Source organism: Aristolochia californica, unplaced genomic scaffold (genome assembly GCF_029961685.1).
Source record: "Aristolochia californica isolate CCGP_79_NKW_82.1479 unplaced genomic scaffold, dmAriCali1.0.hap1 SCAF_1, whole genome shotgun sequence".
Classification (NCBI taxonomy): domain Eukaryota; kingdom Viridiplantae; phylum Streptophyta; class Magnoliopsida; order Piperales; family Aristolochiaceae; genus Aristolochia; species Aristolochia californica.
The window spans coordinates 6,207,448-6,225,508 of NW_027181770.1; the positions used below are offsets into that span (position 1 = coordinate 6,207,448).

General features: G+C 39.0%; 1 protein-coding gene across 1 annotated transcript; it reads right to left on the reverse strand.

Moving 5' to 3' along the window:
• Nucleotides 1–7,210: 7,210 nt before the first annotated feature.
• LOC137957529 (uncharacterized) lies at nucleotides 7,211–8,334 on the reverse strand. The gene has a single exon (XM_068805153.1). It carries the CDS (start codon nucleotides 8,177–8,179, stop codon nucleotides 7,616–7,618), a length of 564 nt encoding a protein of 187 aa, XP_068661254.1. The 5' UTR covers nucleotides 8,180–8,334; the 3' UTR covers nucleotides 7,211–7,615.
• Nucleotides 8,335–18,061: the final 9,727 nt, after the last annotated feature.

Sequence of the window (18,061 nt, forward strand, 5' to 3'; positions counted from 1 at the left end):
CAATCTCTATTACATGATCGAACATCCTAAGCACTACACAACCAGTTCTAGGAAGCATGATCGATCGATTGAAATGGGTTGATCTATCAATGAGTTTTATGAAAGGGTGAAAACTCATCAATTGACGCCCTAATTGATCAACTTAGAAAATAAAAAAAATATAGTCATTATACATGATTGATCGATCATATCTTTCCAACGATTGATACAATTTTCATATTTTTTTGTAAATGGTCAAACAATGGCTAGTTTTGTAGGAAAAGTTACAAATAGGCCAAAAACTCATTTGGATAGCGTTAAGTGGGCATTTATTGGCAAATTCAAAGTACTTCAAAATCCTATTCATTTGAAATCTTCATACAAATCCATTTTGAGAGAAAAAGAGTTATAGACTTTGCAAAATCACATATTTCTCTCAAATTACTCTACATTCCTAGCATTTTTAGGGGTTAGTCCACCATGAACTTGAATTGAAGTAAAAAATTGAATTGAACTTAAATTAATTGATTCAACTTCAACTCATCCTTGGGTGTTAGTGTAGACGAGTTCAAGTGCACTGAAAAATAGATTCCAATGTTAGTGCCCCCAAATGAAAAGTATGATATAAAGAAGAGAATGAGTAACCTTTTATAATATATTTAAATAGAACATATACCTAAACAGATAATTAACCAAAATAAGCATGGTTACTACACTTATAAGTGATTTAACGTGTTGTATTAAAATATATAAATATCTTAATTAATGAAAAATTATATTATATTACTTAATGATTATAGTTTATTATAAATTAAAACAATAATTAAGTGTGATAAGAAAAAATTAATAAAAAAAGTAAAAAATAACATTAGCGAATATAATAAATAAATAAATAATTTTTTAATAACATAAGATATATTTCAACATTGAAAATCACTATTTTAATAAAAAATAAAAATTACATAATAAATAAATAAATATATTAATTTATCAATAATATAATATATATTTTTACGTATTATTAATTAATAATATATTGACACAAAATATAAAACCAGTGGTTTAATTAATTATAACAATTGGATAATTAAACCAATTAATGATTACAATTTATTATAAATTAATATACTAATTACGTTTGACTAGAATAAATTATTTAAAATAAATAAATAAATTTTAAAATAACATAAGCGAATATAATAAATAAATAAATTATTTTTTAATGACATAAGATATATTTTTACATTAAAAATCACTATTTTAATACAAAAAATACATAATAAATAAATAAGTATATTAACTTATCAATAACATAATATATATTTTTACGTATTATTAATTAATAATATATTAACACAAAATGTAAATCCAGTGGTTTAATTAATTATAGTAATTGGATAATTAAACTAATTAATGATTAAAGTTTATTATAAATTAATATACTAATTACGTGTGATTAGAATAATTTTAAAAAAGTGAAAAAAGTAAAAAATAAAAGTCGTCGTCGTCGTCGTTGAAGAGCCTTGCCGCAAAAGAGCCCTTCGATTTTGGATTTCCCAGGCGGCTCCGATACCTTTGAAAACGTTGCGAAATTTTGTTACGATGTGAAGATAGACCTCATGGCAACAAATGTTGCTCCGATGTTCTGTGCCGACGAGGTTCCTATCTCAATCCGTTTTCCGAAATATCATAGACTCGGTAAGAACCCTAAAGTCCTATGAAGCGGCGATGTCGATGGCAGAAACCCTAGGTATTGCACATCGAGAGAAACATGATGAATGAAACTAGGGCGAACGAAGAAAGCAGAGAGCGAAAACGAGAGATGACGAGAGAAAGCAAAGAAAATAGAGAAAGCGAAGACGAGAGGAAGAAATGGGGCGAAAAAAATCGTCAGGAGACTAAGGCCGAGGGAGAGGAGAAACGGAAATGACGAGAAATTTTTCATTTGATTTGGAAAATCGGGTTGAATCCAAATTCCCCGATTTTTGCTTAACAGAATGAAGTGATGTAATCTCACTTCAATATAATTCATCCTACACTAACATCGTAATTTAATGAATTGAGTAATACGGGGGGAATTCATTCCACTTCATTGTGGACTAATCCAATTCAATCTACTAGTTAATTGGATTATCTGCTATGTTTAATTCCAAGTTAGATGTTACTAACCTATCATAGGTTCCATTAGAGCTAGCCCCAATTATCATGTTTGAATTAGGAGTCACTCTATTACCTTGCTCTAAGTTAGATGTCTCCAAGGTTTTCCATAACCTTTTAGTAGTTTGGGCATCCGGGTAACTATTATACAACTTATTATTTAGAGCACTAAGAATCAACCCACACACAAATAACCATTTTTTATATTTGGGTCACTAATAGGTGGATCATTCAAAATCAAATAAAACAACTAGTGTTGTCAACTCGTAATTTACCTTTTTTGCCATCTAATGAAATTCTTTGCATCAAAAGGTTTAGGTTTTAGTGTTCTATTCAGTGTTTTCTAATGGTTTGGCGAGTGTGTCCATGTTCATACTATGCAAGATAGAGAGAAATTCTCATATGTACTCGAATAAACTTCTGAATACAAGTCAAGACTTAGAACGAATCTTTTCTTTTCCTCACTTTGCTTTCCATAGTAGTCAATCCTTCTATTATTCTTGACACTCTCTTTTTGGCTAACAATGTCAAATTTAAGCAATTTGTACGATATATGACTCACATAGGAGTTATAAAAACTACTACCATTGATGAACTCTTTGTTAGGAATTAGATGCTCTAATTCCAAACTATGAGAACAACAATAGTAAACATGGAAGAAGGGAAAAATAAGCACGAAAAACACAATAAGATTTATACAAGTTTGCCTCAAGGTGAGACTGCGTCCTATCTTTCGCCGTTGCAATAATCCTCGATGAAGATGAAATAGTTTACAAGAAAAATCGCACATTTACAAGTGTTTCTCTCTAACATCTTGGACTTGTAACTCGGGATACTCCTCGGATTAAGATGATTGAGCCCTAATAGCAGTGTCCGTCAATTATAAAAAGAAAATTAGGGCAATTGCGATACAAGAGTAAAATTCTCAAACTACCTTTAATGAAATAACAATTAATATATCGATCCACGACCAACTCAGCATAGGGCATTCCACAACTTAACACTCTTTTGCTTAATGTCTTTTGCTTCAATCCTTCCACCTTATTTTTTATCTGTCAACTTCTTTGTTCTAACTCCTGAATATAAAGACAAGGGCTTTCAATCTACCCTTCTATTTGTTTATTCAGTTACTAATCCAATAACCAATTGGTTAATAATTGAAGCAGTATGCTTGGTACTACAGTTTCTCAAAAATGAAAATGATAAAAAAAAAATTATATGGGGATATTATACTTTAAATATAAAATTAAAAATGATAAAAAAAATTAAGTCATTATTTATTAAATCATCCTATGATTAGAATAATTAATGTCTATATGTGAGCATTAAAATTTAAGGAGATTATCTAAAACACCCTCTAAATATTTTTATTTTTCCAAAAAGCTCATTGACTATTTTTTTCCTTTCTATTAACTCTACCACCTTATGTTAAAGAAAAATGTTGTATTCCAAATATATCCATATCATTTTATTTTAATGGAATTTCTTTTTTATTAGAAGTCTTTATTAGAAAAAAACAATACATTAGAAATCCCTTTTTCTACCATATCCATTCATCTTCTCCCACAAAAAGCTACGATGACGAACTTGTCGTGCTGAAAACCAAATTGCTCGTTTTCTCAACTGACCGCCCCATGAATCCGTTGGAGATTACACGGAGACGAGGTTGTCCATCTTGTCGAGTCTTATCGGCTCAAGTTGTTCCAAAGTGGGTGTGAGAGGACCCGAAGTTTGAAGAACGTGGCCGACCAGATAGGGTCAGGCCGCACTCGCATTATCCACCCCGGGCAGAAAGTCATGGTCAGTGCTGCACAGGGAAGAGGAGGGAGCCAAGATCGGAGGAGTTCGAGGTTGATAGAGTACTAACTAAGGTTATTGCATAACTGGTTCGATCGCGAGATGGGTTTTGTCCAAGTAAGGAAACAGCTACATTGATTAGAGGATTCAGACATTGCTTTAGTCTCTGTCATCGAATGTGCCTGCCTCCTTGTATTAATTGGACGAGGGTCACCTATTCCTAATACCATAAAAAAAAATTCAACCACACGCATTTATGCTGTAAAGCATTTAGTAGGATCTACCCAATGTTAGAAAAATAGACCCAATCATCAACTTGAGAGGTGATCAGGTCGAGTTAAACCTGTTACACAGGATTTGAATAGCCTAGGAGGGAGGTGGGGACTCTTCCTGTTTTAACATAAGGAAGGGAGGTGTTCATCGATCATCATTTTGTAACTACAACGGAAGGATCTCTGACCCTCTCTACACAAGCATGACCACAAAGAGGAGAAGGAGCCCTTCCCTCATCACTACAATTGGCATTCGGCGGCGGACAAACGGTGTCTTTTTTCGTGGTTTGATCTTCTTGGGTAGAGTAGAGATTCATGAAGTGTCTGCCATTTTGGTATATGAGAAATCAGAGGTTTTGGGTATATCGAGGTCATCGCATGAGTAGAGGAGAAAGGGAAGAGGCAGAGGAAGCGAAAAAAAAAAAATTTGGAGGATGGCAAATATAGAAGATCGACTTGCTATACTATTGAGATGTTGAACTGAACTATACATTTGTATTGGTTAAAAGTGGTATTTCTAATATTTAGAATAAAAAAGATAAATACAATCATGGAGATTTTATCTCCTAAACCTAAGGGATGGATAAATACAAAGGGAGATAATCCTTTATCATCTATATTTTTAACTTAGGGAGAGCAACAAGGGGACAGGGGGTGGTCGCCCTCTCGTCCCACAAAGAAAGGAGCTCACCTTCTCCATTGTCAACATTACAGAGAGTGGAGGTGTCTCCTTTGGTGTCCAAAGTGGGGAGGATTTCATCCCTCCTCAGATTTCCGTTGTAGGGGAGAATTTCTTATGATAAGCGGCCTGATTTATTGGATTTTGTCCCGTCATCAGGTTCTTGGTTTGGTTACTTGCAAAAGCTGTAGGGTACGGTGGAGTCAACCCGGCCGATTTGGTTTTTATTTAGATTCTCCAACAGTAATAATTATTGTAATAATAATAATTGTAATATTATATGTTTGTGAATTGTGAACAAAGGACTCCAAGTTTCAATCAATTCTAAAAGAGCTCATGAGAAGGCGTCGCTTCGAACCGAGCCGGCTCGCAAGCGGCTCGAGCTCCGCTCATATTCCAGCTTGGTTCGATTCGGTATACCCAAATTTCAAGCTAGTTTGAGATCCGGGATCAGCTCGTTTAAATAATGAGCCGAGCTCTACCGAATCAAGGTTCGTCCCGAAAGCTCACGAGCCGGCTTTCGAGTCGGGATTCGGGCGAGTCGGGACCAGAGCGCCGAGCGGAGCGGGAGCTAGAGTGAGGGGGGAAAATTCTTCCTCCCCTTGTCATCGCCGAGCCACTCCGGTCGGTGTTGTGGCCGCTTTTGTCGCCGGCCGCCTTTTACCTTTCCGTCACCATCGATTCTGTGGCCGTCGCTTGATTTCTTCCCCCTCGTCTATCGTCGCTTTTGTTTTCGTCGCAACTGTTATCCTCAACGAAAGTTCCTCGCCAGCGTCGTTGGTTCCCTCGGCGTCGTTCCCCGTCTCGGCTGAAAACAAGAATCACAGATACCTAAGTTAAGGGAAGAAATAATTTCTCCCCCACACGAAGATGATTTCACATGTGCGAGATCATAAAGTGATTTTTTTTAAAGAAATTGAAAATACATTTTATTAGAAATAAGTTTTTAGGGAGTATTAGTGTCTCATGTTTTTTTGTAAACATTTTTCTAATTGAAAATTCTTATTAAAAAAATCGTATAATTTTCTAAGTAAGATTTTCCTGCCAAGATGGGCTAGAAAACCTTATAGAAATTTTTTGAATAAGTATTTGACAGTTGATGTTGTAATACTTTTAGCATGAGGCAATTTTCAAAGAAATTTTATGTTTGACATTTTATTTGATTAAAATTTTATCGATAAGTATAGTAATATATTAGATTGATTATTAATTTTTATTTATTTCTCTAGAAGAGACAATAAGAGGTCCATTTCACTTTCCTAAGAAAATTTTAAAATATTTCTTGTAATTTTCTAATAAGTCGTTAATAGTAATAGGATTTTATTTAAAGTTTTTTTTTTGGAAATATGTATCATAGGAAAAACATTTCTAGTTTTTCCTATAATATAAATTTTCAACTAGGGTAACTAAGGTGGCCATAGTAAATTTATGGCTAGATTCAAAAATTACAAAATAAGCTAGACAACATTTGGAGTAAAAAAGATTAATATTGGTGCATTCTAATCCATTGTTGAAATTCAATACTGAACCTTCCCTCTCATTCTTTTTTTTTAAACGTATGCATAATTTTATATATAATTTATTTGACATATATTTTATATAGAGTATTAAATATAGGTTAAGCTCGAACTCAGCTAGAGCTCAAGCTCGAACTTCGTTAAAATTATTAGGCTCGAGTTCGATTACAATTTTAGGTTCGAAGCTAATGTCGGTCGAGCTCAAATTCAAAATATTTAAATCAAGTTAGGCTTGAACAAGGTTCGGACTCAGCTGGATTCGATACTACCCTTATGCCCAATTTTTAAGTAGAGGTCATTCCTAATTTTATGTAAAATGTGTGTATAATTTTATATATAATTTATTTGACATGTATTTTTTGAAAAGTTTTAAATATATGTTAGAGCACGAACTCGAGAGTTGTATTTTTTGAAAAATTTTAAATGAATGTTGAAGCTCGAGCTCGGTTAAAATTATTAGGCTCGAACCTAGGCTCGGTTCAAGCTCGAACTTAAAATATTTAAATCAAGCTCATAGACAAGTTCGGGCTCGACTGGGCTCGATGCCACCCCTGAGAAGTCTTGCTATTTTTTTTAAGAGGATCAATTAGTGTTTTAATGGTTACCCTAAGAAAATAAGTATATCCACTTTTGGTGGACCTTGGAAGGACCATTATTAAACTAGAAAAATTGAAAACTGAAGTAAGGCTACTTACCTGGTTCTTTCTGAATCTTTTTAGCGTCCATAAGGTGGTCAATCACCATCATATACTCTTCATAATCTGAACTTAACGAGTAAAATCACTGGGAGAGGTCTGAAGACCGTGCCATGATCAGAATTAATCATCATGTAATTATCTTGTTCCATTGGCTAAATACAATAAGAATCTACTCGTAGCACAGCACCTTCTGTAGCAGCAGCGCTGATGGAAAGTCAATAAAAAAGAAGATAAAACTTAGGCTTACATGTTTCAAATCTCAGCCAGAGGGTCATATTCACATAAAATCCTAATTAATATAGGTGGCCAGATGCGTACTAAACATCATAAGTTCTCCAAGTAATTGTCTAGAGATTTAAACACTCCTATGAAAAGCTGTTGGGATGTTCTTCTTTATTGTGATGGTGCTAGCCAGCTGCCCAGTTAAAATAAAGCTAAGCGCTGCATCTTGAGGGTCTTCAGAAGTTTCAATCAGAAGAAAATGGAGAAACTGCTCGTGGACCTCGTTCCTAGTTCCTACGCACTCCGGTCTATCATCTCCTTGTACCTCTTAAAAGACTCTAACTTCTGCATCAGCATCCTCTTGTGGAACCTCCTTATAAACACGTCTGCTACATGATCGATCTCGTCCTCCAGGCTGAAGTCCGAGGCGTCCTCCCGGCAACTCTTAACCAAATCAATGACCGAGTCCGTCCCGTTATCGAACTCCAGCTCGTCAAACAATGAGTGGGTCAGATCGGGGTACTTATCATCGTCGTCGTCGTCGTCTTCATCCAGAAGAGCCAACCCGGTGCAATAATTGCTCGAGGGTGCCTCGTTAGACTTGACGTCGTAGACTACGAGGGCCTTGCTTTGGTCTTCGTTTTTCTCGTTGTTGTCACCTTTATCGTGACCAAGCAAGGCGTGGATTTTGTGGGCGATGGCCGGGAGCAAATCTTTCTTATTCTTCAACAAACCGAGGATGATAAGCCGTGCTCTCATGGCGTTTGTTTTGTTCTTGACGACCATCGATTTGGATTTGATGAGAGAGGTGACGACTGAGACTATCTGTTTGAGAAAAGTCGAGGCCTTGGTCTTCATCTCCTCAAGTAAAAGATTAACAGATAGCTGATCAAGTATAAATATATCGCAAAAACCAGAAGAAAAAACAGTACTACCAGTGGAAGTTAAAGCTGGAGGCAAACAACTGAAAGAAGCAAACCCAAGAGAAGACCAGAGTCCAGATCGAAACACAAAAGCAGTCACTCAGCACGAGGAAGAAGAGGAAGCTTGCCAGGTATTTATAGAGCTAAGTCATGGCCTTCCTGGCTCTGTTCCCTTAAGACTGATAGCGAGGAGTGAGATCGAAGAAAAGACGCGAAAGGGAAAGCCGAAACGTTAAAGAGGGAAAAGTAGAGAGTGACGAGAGGAGAAAAAGCACAACCGGACGAAAGAAGATAACACGTGGCCTCCATTCTATGACCAAAGTGGGTTTGGGTGGGTTGAGGAGCTTCAGATCTGGACAGGTATTGCTTTGTAGACTCGTTGTTTTTATTGAAAGAAGAAAGGTGAGTGGTGGGCTTCTTTTTCGAATTGTTGACTGTGAAAAACACCCTGGGCAGACTCGGGTTCACCTATGACATAGCATGATGATCAGGACCCACCATCAGCTGAGGAGACATGGCCCACCTTATTTCAGAAGGGTCCGGTCCTAAATAATATCTATTGAAAGCCTTTGCTCTTTTTCATACATGGGAAGTGTTCGTGGTAAAGGCATTCGTGCCGGGTTAACTTTGCTGGTTTTTGGCCAAGCAGAAAAGCACCTGTTGCAGAGATATTTTTTCGTTCCCCTTCTGACGACCCAACTGTGAGGCATTTTTGTAGCTTCCGGGAAGACTGAACGGAGAATACTTAACCTTTTGTTTTAAAGTCGCACAGGAACTTTGGTAAACTTTATATCTGTCATAAGCAAAAGCAACTCTGGTTCCTGTAGCCATGCAGCAAACACTACCTGGGTCCGGGGATTTTTTATTGCAATTTTTCATTAATAAGTGATGCAAAGCTACAGAACGGCGCTTCCCCATGCCATCTGAAACCTACTTTGACATCACCCAGATCACTCCAAATACGCATTTAAATTATGCGAATAGAGCTTTTGAGCTAAGTATCTCTTCTTGGGTGCCTTTGCCGGAGCCTATCCTCAGCCTGGATGTATTGCACGTGAGATTAATGGTCGGCGCCTTTTTTTGGGGATATCTGTGCATGCATTTCTCATTAAAGTAAGTCCAGTGCGACTTTACTCGCACGATCTATACGTGTATCGGCCTGTATGGGCATACCCAAATCCGATACATATTATATAATTATAATCTGATATGTGGTTTGGCCAAAGAGAAAAGTGAGGTTTGATTGTGTTAAATAATTATAATTATAATTTAGAATTAAACTTGGACTTTTATATTTGGGTTGCCAAGCCGTACTTTTAATAAATTCTTTGTAAGACCAATTAGAGTGCAAACTAACACGTATGCTTACACAACTCAATTAATTGTAATAGTCAATTTTCTTAAATTTACACTCATATAGATTTGAAGTAACAAACTAAACATACAACTTAAATCCACAAAAAATAATTTAATAGTTAATTAAGCAGTATTGACTTGATCCATATAGGAATCTACCGTAATAACTCATCATCCACACTTGGTTTGGACCTAATTATGAGATTTTTACTACTGTTTGCCTAAACAAAGACTCAATAGCAGCAATTGCAACAACAAACTTGCCAATCCTTTTCTCTTCATTTACATGTGGTTTTTCTTGGCACAAAATTGAAATGGATGTGACAAACTCAGGAGTTTTGATGAAATTTTGATTAAAATCATAATAAAATACATAATATTTTTGTGATAAATTACTAAATCATAAAGGTTGTTTACAGATTTTGGAAACCAATCTTTGCCGAATTAACATATTCAATCTCATTTTATAACTTTTCTGGTCTGTGTTGTTTGGACGATAGAAATTTTCTCTTCTGGGTATCTGGCTTTATTATTTGTTGGTTGAATGAATCATCAAACATATGTTTCTTGTGCATTTTCTCTTTAAACTCCAATTGAATGACCTTTATAAGCTTCTTTTGTTTTCTTCAATATAGTTGATTGGTTAGATGAATAGGTACTTATGCTACATATTCTCTGTCATGTTCCACTGGAGAGCCTACTTTACATGAACTTGTTTTCATCTTTTATTCTTCTTGCTTTCATTGAGCCTCGATCAACTAGGCAAATGGTCTTCAATAGAGTTTTTTTTGTCTCTTCATAGTCAAATGGTTTGCTCTTCTTCGTCTAGTTTGATGGACGTGTCTAGTTTGTTGTATGGAAAATTCACTGAGGTCATTGAATAGTGATAAGGATGAATCATCTTCTGATTCTATCCTTGATCTTCGATGATCTGATTGTATACAATAAGATATGTATCAATTAGTTTATTTGATCTTGAATGATCTGATTTGTATATTGTACATACCTTATAAATAGAACACTCGGTAACGTCACGATTCATTAAGGATTATAGCCATATACGGGTCTTTAAACCTTCACATGGTATCAGAGCTTTTGTAGTTTTTTTCTTTATCCATCGTCTTCTTCGGCAACGGCACTGTCGCAAAACAGAGCTTTTGTAGCTTTCGGAAATTTCCTACGCTGCCGCCTGTCGCTGTCGAAAACCAGAGCCACAGACAACACTCTCTTTGCTGTCGCCACCCTATCATCGTTTCTCCCGACGCTGCCGCTCGTCGTCGTCGCCACTGTTAGCCGTCGCTGTCGAAAAACACCGCCACAGTCGATGCTCTCTTCGCCGTTGCCACCGTTGGCCTCAACGGCCATAGTGTCGACCGTGCACAGCCAATCAGAGCTACAACACAGAACCCCCTTATTAGCGCAGGGCTTTGTCTCTGCTTATTTCGCTCCTGCGTTCGGCCATAACGTATTATTTCACTTCCGTTTTGGCCTCTGATTATTTCGCTCCCGCGCATTCGGCTAGGAGGTTTGCTTATTTCGGTCCCGCATTCGGCCAAGAGGTTAAGCAAGGGCTATGTTTCCCTTTGAGCCAAATAATCTCGCCGACAATGTTAGTCCTGTTGCACGCATCCAGACTCCACCGAGTCATCTTACTACGACACTGCATTTTTGCTTCCATGGCTGCCTCATCCACATCCATTTCACTTCCGCTGAATACGATGGTGCATATGCTCACCATCAAACTGACCTGCTCAAATTATCTGCTATGGAGAAATCAGTTTATCCCTCTGTTAACCAGTCAAGGTTTTCTCAGATTTCTGGATGGTAGTGTCCCAGCCCCTTCTCCAAAGGTTACCGGCTCTAATGGCACCACACAGGTGAATCCAGCATACACTTCCTGGCTGAATACAGATCAGACTCTCCTAAGTCTTCTCTATTCTTCTGTTACGGAGGAGTCTATGAGTGAGGTACTTGGTATGAGTCATGCACAAGAGGCCTGGACTACTCTTGAAGCCTCTTTCTCTCACAAATCCAAGACTTGAGAACTCCAACTGAAGGACGAGCTTGAACTGATGTAGCGAGGCTCCAAATCCTTGGCTGAATTTTCTCTACTCTGCAAAGGCCTCTGCGATCAACTAGCGGCAATTGGTCGTCCCATTGACGACCTGGATAAAGTCCACTAGTTCTTGAGAGCCTTAGGTCCCGATTATAAGGTGTTCTCCACTACAATTCTTTTCCAACATCCATTACCTTCTTTTACAAATCTCATTCCGAAAGCCTTGAGCCATGAGATTTTTGAAAGATCGATGTATTAACAATCTGCACCCAACTCAACTTTCTACGCCCAACGGAATTCTTCCACCGGACCGAAAAACACAAAGAAAGGGAAGCCCACGCCTTCCTCTGATGCCGCAAAATCTCCAGTTCATTGTAAAATCTGCGACAAGGAGGGCCACTTGGCTAAACGTTGTTGGACATTTCTTAATCTCAAGAAAAAACAGTCTACCAACTTTGTTGAGGCTTTCGCTGCTTGTTCGATTCCGACCTTCAATGACTCCAATCGGTATCCTGACTTTGGTGCAACATCTTACATGACAAATGATCCCGAGGGTGTCGACATTCCTGCTATCTACTTTGGTAATGAAAGGGTGATGGTTGGTAATGGTTAGTCACTTTATATTTCTCACACAGGTTCTGTTTCCACTCTTATTCCCAACAACTCATTTCTTTTATCCAATGTTTTGGTTGTTCCTGATATTAAGAAAAAACTTATTTCCATCAGTCAACTTATAAAGGATAATAACTGTTGTGTTACATTTTCTCCTTCTGGTTTTACCATACAAGATCAGGTCACAAGAGTCGTGCTAGGGGTCGGCAGATGTGAGAATGGTCTGTACGTGCTTGATCAACATCACCATGCCCTTACTTTCGTCATTTCTTCCAATAAGCCGCGTGCCTCCGTTCATTTGTGGCATGCTCGTCTAGGTCACCCTAAGTTCCGTATTGTTGATTCTTTTTCCAAGTCTGGTTTTATTTCTTGTAGTGATAAATTGATGGGTTTAGATTCACGATTATGTGTTGGATGTAACATTGGCAAGAGCCATCGTTTACCTTTTTCCCTCAATAATGATCGTTGTGATTTGCCCTTTGATCACTTACATTGTGATTTATGGGGCCCTTCACCTGTCCATTCCACTACTGGGTTTTGGTATTATGCGATGTTAATTGATGATTGTACCAGATTCAGTAGGTTTTTTCCATTAAAACACAAATCTGGTTTTTTTGCTACCTTTGTCAATTTTCAATGTTATGTTGAGACTCAGTTTTCTTCCAAAATTAAGTCCTTCCATTGTGATGGTGGAATCGAATTTACAAATAATAAATTTTGCTCTCACCTCACATCTTGTGGTATAGTGTTACGCATTGCTTGCCCGTACACACCGAGTCAAAATGGGATTGTTAAGCGTAAACACTAACATGTCACTGCAACAGGTCTCACCATTATATCCCATGCCCGTGTTCCGTTGCTTCTTTGGGTTGAGGCTTTCTCGACAGCTGTTTATCTCATCAACTGACTCCCCTCACAGACTCTTGATGGTAAAACTCCCTATGAGCTCCTATTTGGTAAACTACCTAACTACTCTATGTTTCGCACTTTTGGATGTTTATGTTTTCCTTATTTGCGGATTATGCTCCTAACAAATTATCTCCCAAATCCTCTCCTTGTGTGTTTTTTAGGTTATAGCCCCCTTCACAAGGGATTTCGCTGTTTGGACTGCAAGACACAACGTCTTTATGTATCTCGCCATGTCCAATTTTATGAAACTATCTTCCCTTATGCGGGTGATGATACACAACCTCTTCATAGTTCAACACCTTATATTACTTTCTCTGATTTTTTGGAGTCTTATAATAATAATGTGTCTTCTTCGTCACGAGACTTATTACCTTCTTCTCCTGTTTCGAGTCATACTTGTTTGCCATGTAGTGATGATCTTGGAAATTCCTTCTCCCGGACATCTCCTACCGTGTCTACAGTCCCTTCTCTCAGTTCGCTCCCCCCCCCCCCCCCATCTGTTTCCATCCCGACGACTTCTACCAACACTCACCCAATGGTTACTAGACGGAAAGTTGGTATATTTAAACCTAAGGCATATCACGCGTTGTTCTACAAGTGCCTCGGTGTTTCAAATCTGCTGCCAAACACCTTGAATGGCACTCAGCTATGGATGATGAGATTCAAGCTTTGAAGAATAATGATACTTGGGATCTTGTACCTTGCCTTATCAATCATAATGTGGTTGGCCGTCGTTGGATCTTTAAGACCAAGCTCTGTGCTGATGGTTCCATCGAGTGTCATAAGGCTCATCTTGTGGCCAAGGGCTTCTCTCAGATTCATGGGCTTGATTTTGAAGATATGTTCAGCCCTGTGGTATGTCCTGTTAGTGTTCAGATTATTCTATCCATTGCAATCACTTATGGATGGCCCTTACATCAATTAGATGTTAAGAATGCCTTTCTACATAGCCATATTTCTAAAGAGGTATACATTGACCAGCCACCTGGCTACACGGATCCACAGTTTCCTCAACATGTGTGTTGTTTGAAGCGTGCTCTGTATGGACTCCGACATGCTCCTTGTGCTTGGTTCCAACGTTTCAACTCCTTTTTTTATGAAACTTGGATTTCTTCTCAATCAGGCTGATTCCTCTCTGTTTGTCCATCATACCACGGTAGGCACAGTTTATCTCTTGCTATATGTTGACGATATGGTGCTTACTGGCAACAATCCCGTTTTGATCAAGACTCTTATCACATGACTGTCCAAAGAATTTTCTATAAAAGATTTGGGTTCTCTTCACTATTTCCTTGGTATCGAAGTCCAACATAACTCTCAAGGCCTATTTCTTAGCCAAACCAAGTATGCCCTTGATCTACTACAACGTGCTGACATGGTTGAGGCCAAACCCATTACTACTCTGTTTGTGGTTGGTCAACATCTCTCCTCTAAAGGGAAACTATTTTCGGACCCCACCCTTTTTCGGTCTCTGGCAAGAGCCCTACAATATTTGACCATTACTTGGCCTGATCTCTCCTTTAATGTCAATTCGATTTGCCAGTACATGCATACTCCAACTGAAGACCATTTTCGCGCACTCAAGCGCATATTGCGTTATGTTAAAGACACGGTTCATCATGGTCTTCAGCTTCACCGCACTCCCTCTCATGAGTTACTTGCTTATTCTGATGCTGATTGGGTTGGGTGTCCTGATACACGTCGGTCTACCACTGGCTATACTATCTTCTTGGGAGCTAATCTTGTGTCTTGGTGCTCCATGAAACAGTCCATTGTTTCTCGCTCTAGTGCCAAAGCTGAGTATCGATCCTTAGCTGTTACTACCGCTGAAGTTGTTTGGATTGTTCAACTTCTTCATGATCTTCGTCTTCAATTGCCTTCCCCTTCGAAGATATTATGGAATAACAAAAGTGTTATTTTTATGGCAGTCAATCCTGTCACTCGGCCTCGTTCCAAGCATATTACGATTGACTATCATTTTGTTTGTGAACTGATTACAAATGGTTCCTTAAAAGTCGTTTTTGTTCCCTCCCAGCTCCCATCTCCTGCTTGCTGATTCTTTTACCAAGGGAGTCCCCAAGTCTCAGTTCCTTATTTATCGTAACAAGCTTCACGTGATTCCTTCTGCCACGCTTAGCTTGAAGGGGGGTGATAAGGATGAATCATCTTCTGATTCTATTCTTAATCTTCGATGATCTGATTTGTATATTTTACATACCTTATAAATAGAACACTCAGTAACCTCACGATTCATTGAGGATTACAACCATATACGGGTCTTTAAACCTTCACAAATAGTTTCTCGGATGGTTTGGAGAGTCTTCTCTCTCTTGATCAATCAAGCAATGTTGTTAGGCCATAGATATTGTTTTAGTATGAGTTGCTTGCCTCTCCTATTGCCAATCAAACAGATATCTTTAGAGGCTTTTGAATTACAAGACATATTTGTATAATATAGGAATATAGAATAATATTGTTGTGATTATCATTCATTAGGTGTACACTATTTATAGAATTACAACAGAGACAATAGTTGATTACAACTTTACAATTTGAGCTTGTCTCTAATTCAATCACCTTTTATCTTTATCTATATCTCTATCATGCACCCATAAGATGGAGCTCTAAGAGGAAAGTCCAATCTTGAAAGAGGTAGCGTATTTTTGGAAGTGGTTAGGAGAGAGCAGTGGTACTGGTAGCGACTAAGAAGAGCAGCAGCATGGAGGAACAGTGGCATTGGTGGCAGAGGAAATCGCATCGTCTGGAGGAAGAGCTTGGGGCAGATGAAATCGCATCGTCCTGTGAAAGAGTAGCGGCTGGGGCAGACGGAATCACATTGTCCTCTAGAAGGGCAGCAATTGTGGCGGATGGAATCACATTGTCTGGTAGAAAAGTAGTGGTTGGGGCGGACGAAATCGCATCGTCTGGTGAAGATGAGGAAGAGAAGCGTGTCACGGGACCCAAGCCCACTGTCCATCCATTGGGCCAGTTTGAGGATACATAGAGGAGGTTCTAGTCCAAACCCTCTATGGATGGCCCAACCCATGCTCTAGAAGGAAGGATCTCTAGAAGCTCTCTAGAAGGTCCCGCACATACACCAAGTTGGACCCGATATATATACTTGGGCATACACTCTAGTATTGTATATAGGAGTCTAGAAAGGTCCATAGTTAGATGGTAGTGGAATAGTCTAGAAGGATCCAACTCATTGGATCAATGACAAGTGTACATAATCTAGAACATTCCTTGCTCCCCCTCAAAACTATAAATAGGGGAGAGTCTCTCATTTGTACTCACCTCATTGGAGTGCAATACAATCTCTCTTGAGCATGTCCCTTAAGTTCTCTCTTGAGTTCTCTCATTGTTTCTATCGGGTGAGTGAGTGTAACCCCTGCAAGTGAGAGTTAGCATTAGGCTGACTTATGAATTGGCAAAAAGAGTTTGCGCACAAGGGCCGCACGGGCTGAGCAAAGGAATTGCGACCCCGTGACAGTTGGTATCAGAGCTTCGGTTCGAGAGGGGGAATTGCTGAGGATTGTTGTTGCATCATGTACAACGATTCGCAAGTGACCAACGTGCCGGTGGAGGGCCAGTTTTCAAAGACGAAAAGAGATAGGTCAAGGGATCGAGGTCGGGAATCGGCTTTGGATGCTCGTATGTCTATACTGGAGGCTCGGGCCGGTAAGTTCGAACAAACTCTCTCTGAGTATTTGAACAAATCGAAAGCTTTTGTAGATGCCTTGCATAGTCTTAAAGTCGACATGCGAAGTGCGGTAGAGGTTTCTAAAACCTTGAATGAAAAGACAACAGAGAAAGTTGAAAACATGTCGGAAAGGCTTGAGACTATGGAAGGAGAAATGACTAGCCTCCGCGAAGAAGTAGCTGAGCTTGAAGATGTTAAAATTCGACTGACCGTATTGGAGAAGGCGGTAGCTTCTGGGGGAAGGCTTGGACCGAGGGAGTTCGCTCCAAAGGTCAAAGTCCTGGAACCTAAGAGCTACAATGGGAAACGAGATGCCAAGGACTTGGAGAATTTTCTTTGGCAAATGGAGCAATACATCAAAGCCGCTAAAATTTCGGAGGAAGCCTTGAAGGTGGATACAACCACTATGTATCTCACCGACGATGCAATGCTATGGTGGAGACGGATGTACGGAGATGTGACCGAAGGTCGTTGCACTATAGCAACGTGAGAAGATTTCAGGAAGGAGATCAAGTCTCAATTCTTCCCAGAGAACGTGGAGTACTTGGTTCAGAAGAATCTAAAGCGGCTAAAACATACAGGGTCTATTCGAGAATATGTCAACCAGTTCACAGCCTTGCTGCTAAATATATCTGACTTGGCTGAGAAAGACAAACTCTTCTTCTTCATGGACGGATTGCAACCTTGGGCGAAGCAAGTGTTGCAAAGGCAGGGAGTTCAAGACCTGGCCACCACACTCTCAACAGAGGAGAAGTTGGTCGAATTCACAAAGAAGGCTGAAGGCTCAAACAAAGACAAAAAGGGCAAGTCTAACCAAGGCAAAGGCGGGGGAGACAAACCGAAGTACTAGAAAGAAGAAGGCAAACATACGTGGTATGATTGATACGAGAGCCACTCACAACTTCATCTCAGTAGAAGAGGCCAAGAGGCTGGGTCTCAAGTTGGAGAAGGATGTGAGTAGGATGAAGGCGGTCAACTCTGAGGCTACACTAGTGATTGGAGCTGCAAGGAGCATCGCCTTTAAGGTAGGAGAATGGTAAGGCACCATTAACCTAACAACAGTGCCTATGGATGACTTCAAGGTCATTCTCGGAATTGAATTCCTTAGCTTGGCCAAGGTCATTCCTATGCCATGCTTGGGAGTGTTGAGCGTTCTAGATGAGAAGGCACCTTGCATGGTC

Excerpts from the sequence above, each read along its gene's own strand:
- LOC137957529 (XM_068805153.1), bottom strand. The coding sequence starts at position 8,179 with ATGAAGACCAAGGCCTCGACTTTTCTCAAACAGATAGTCTCAGTCGTC.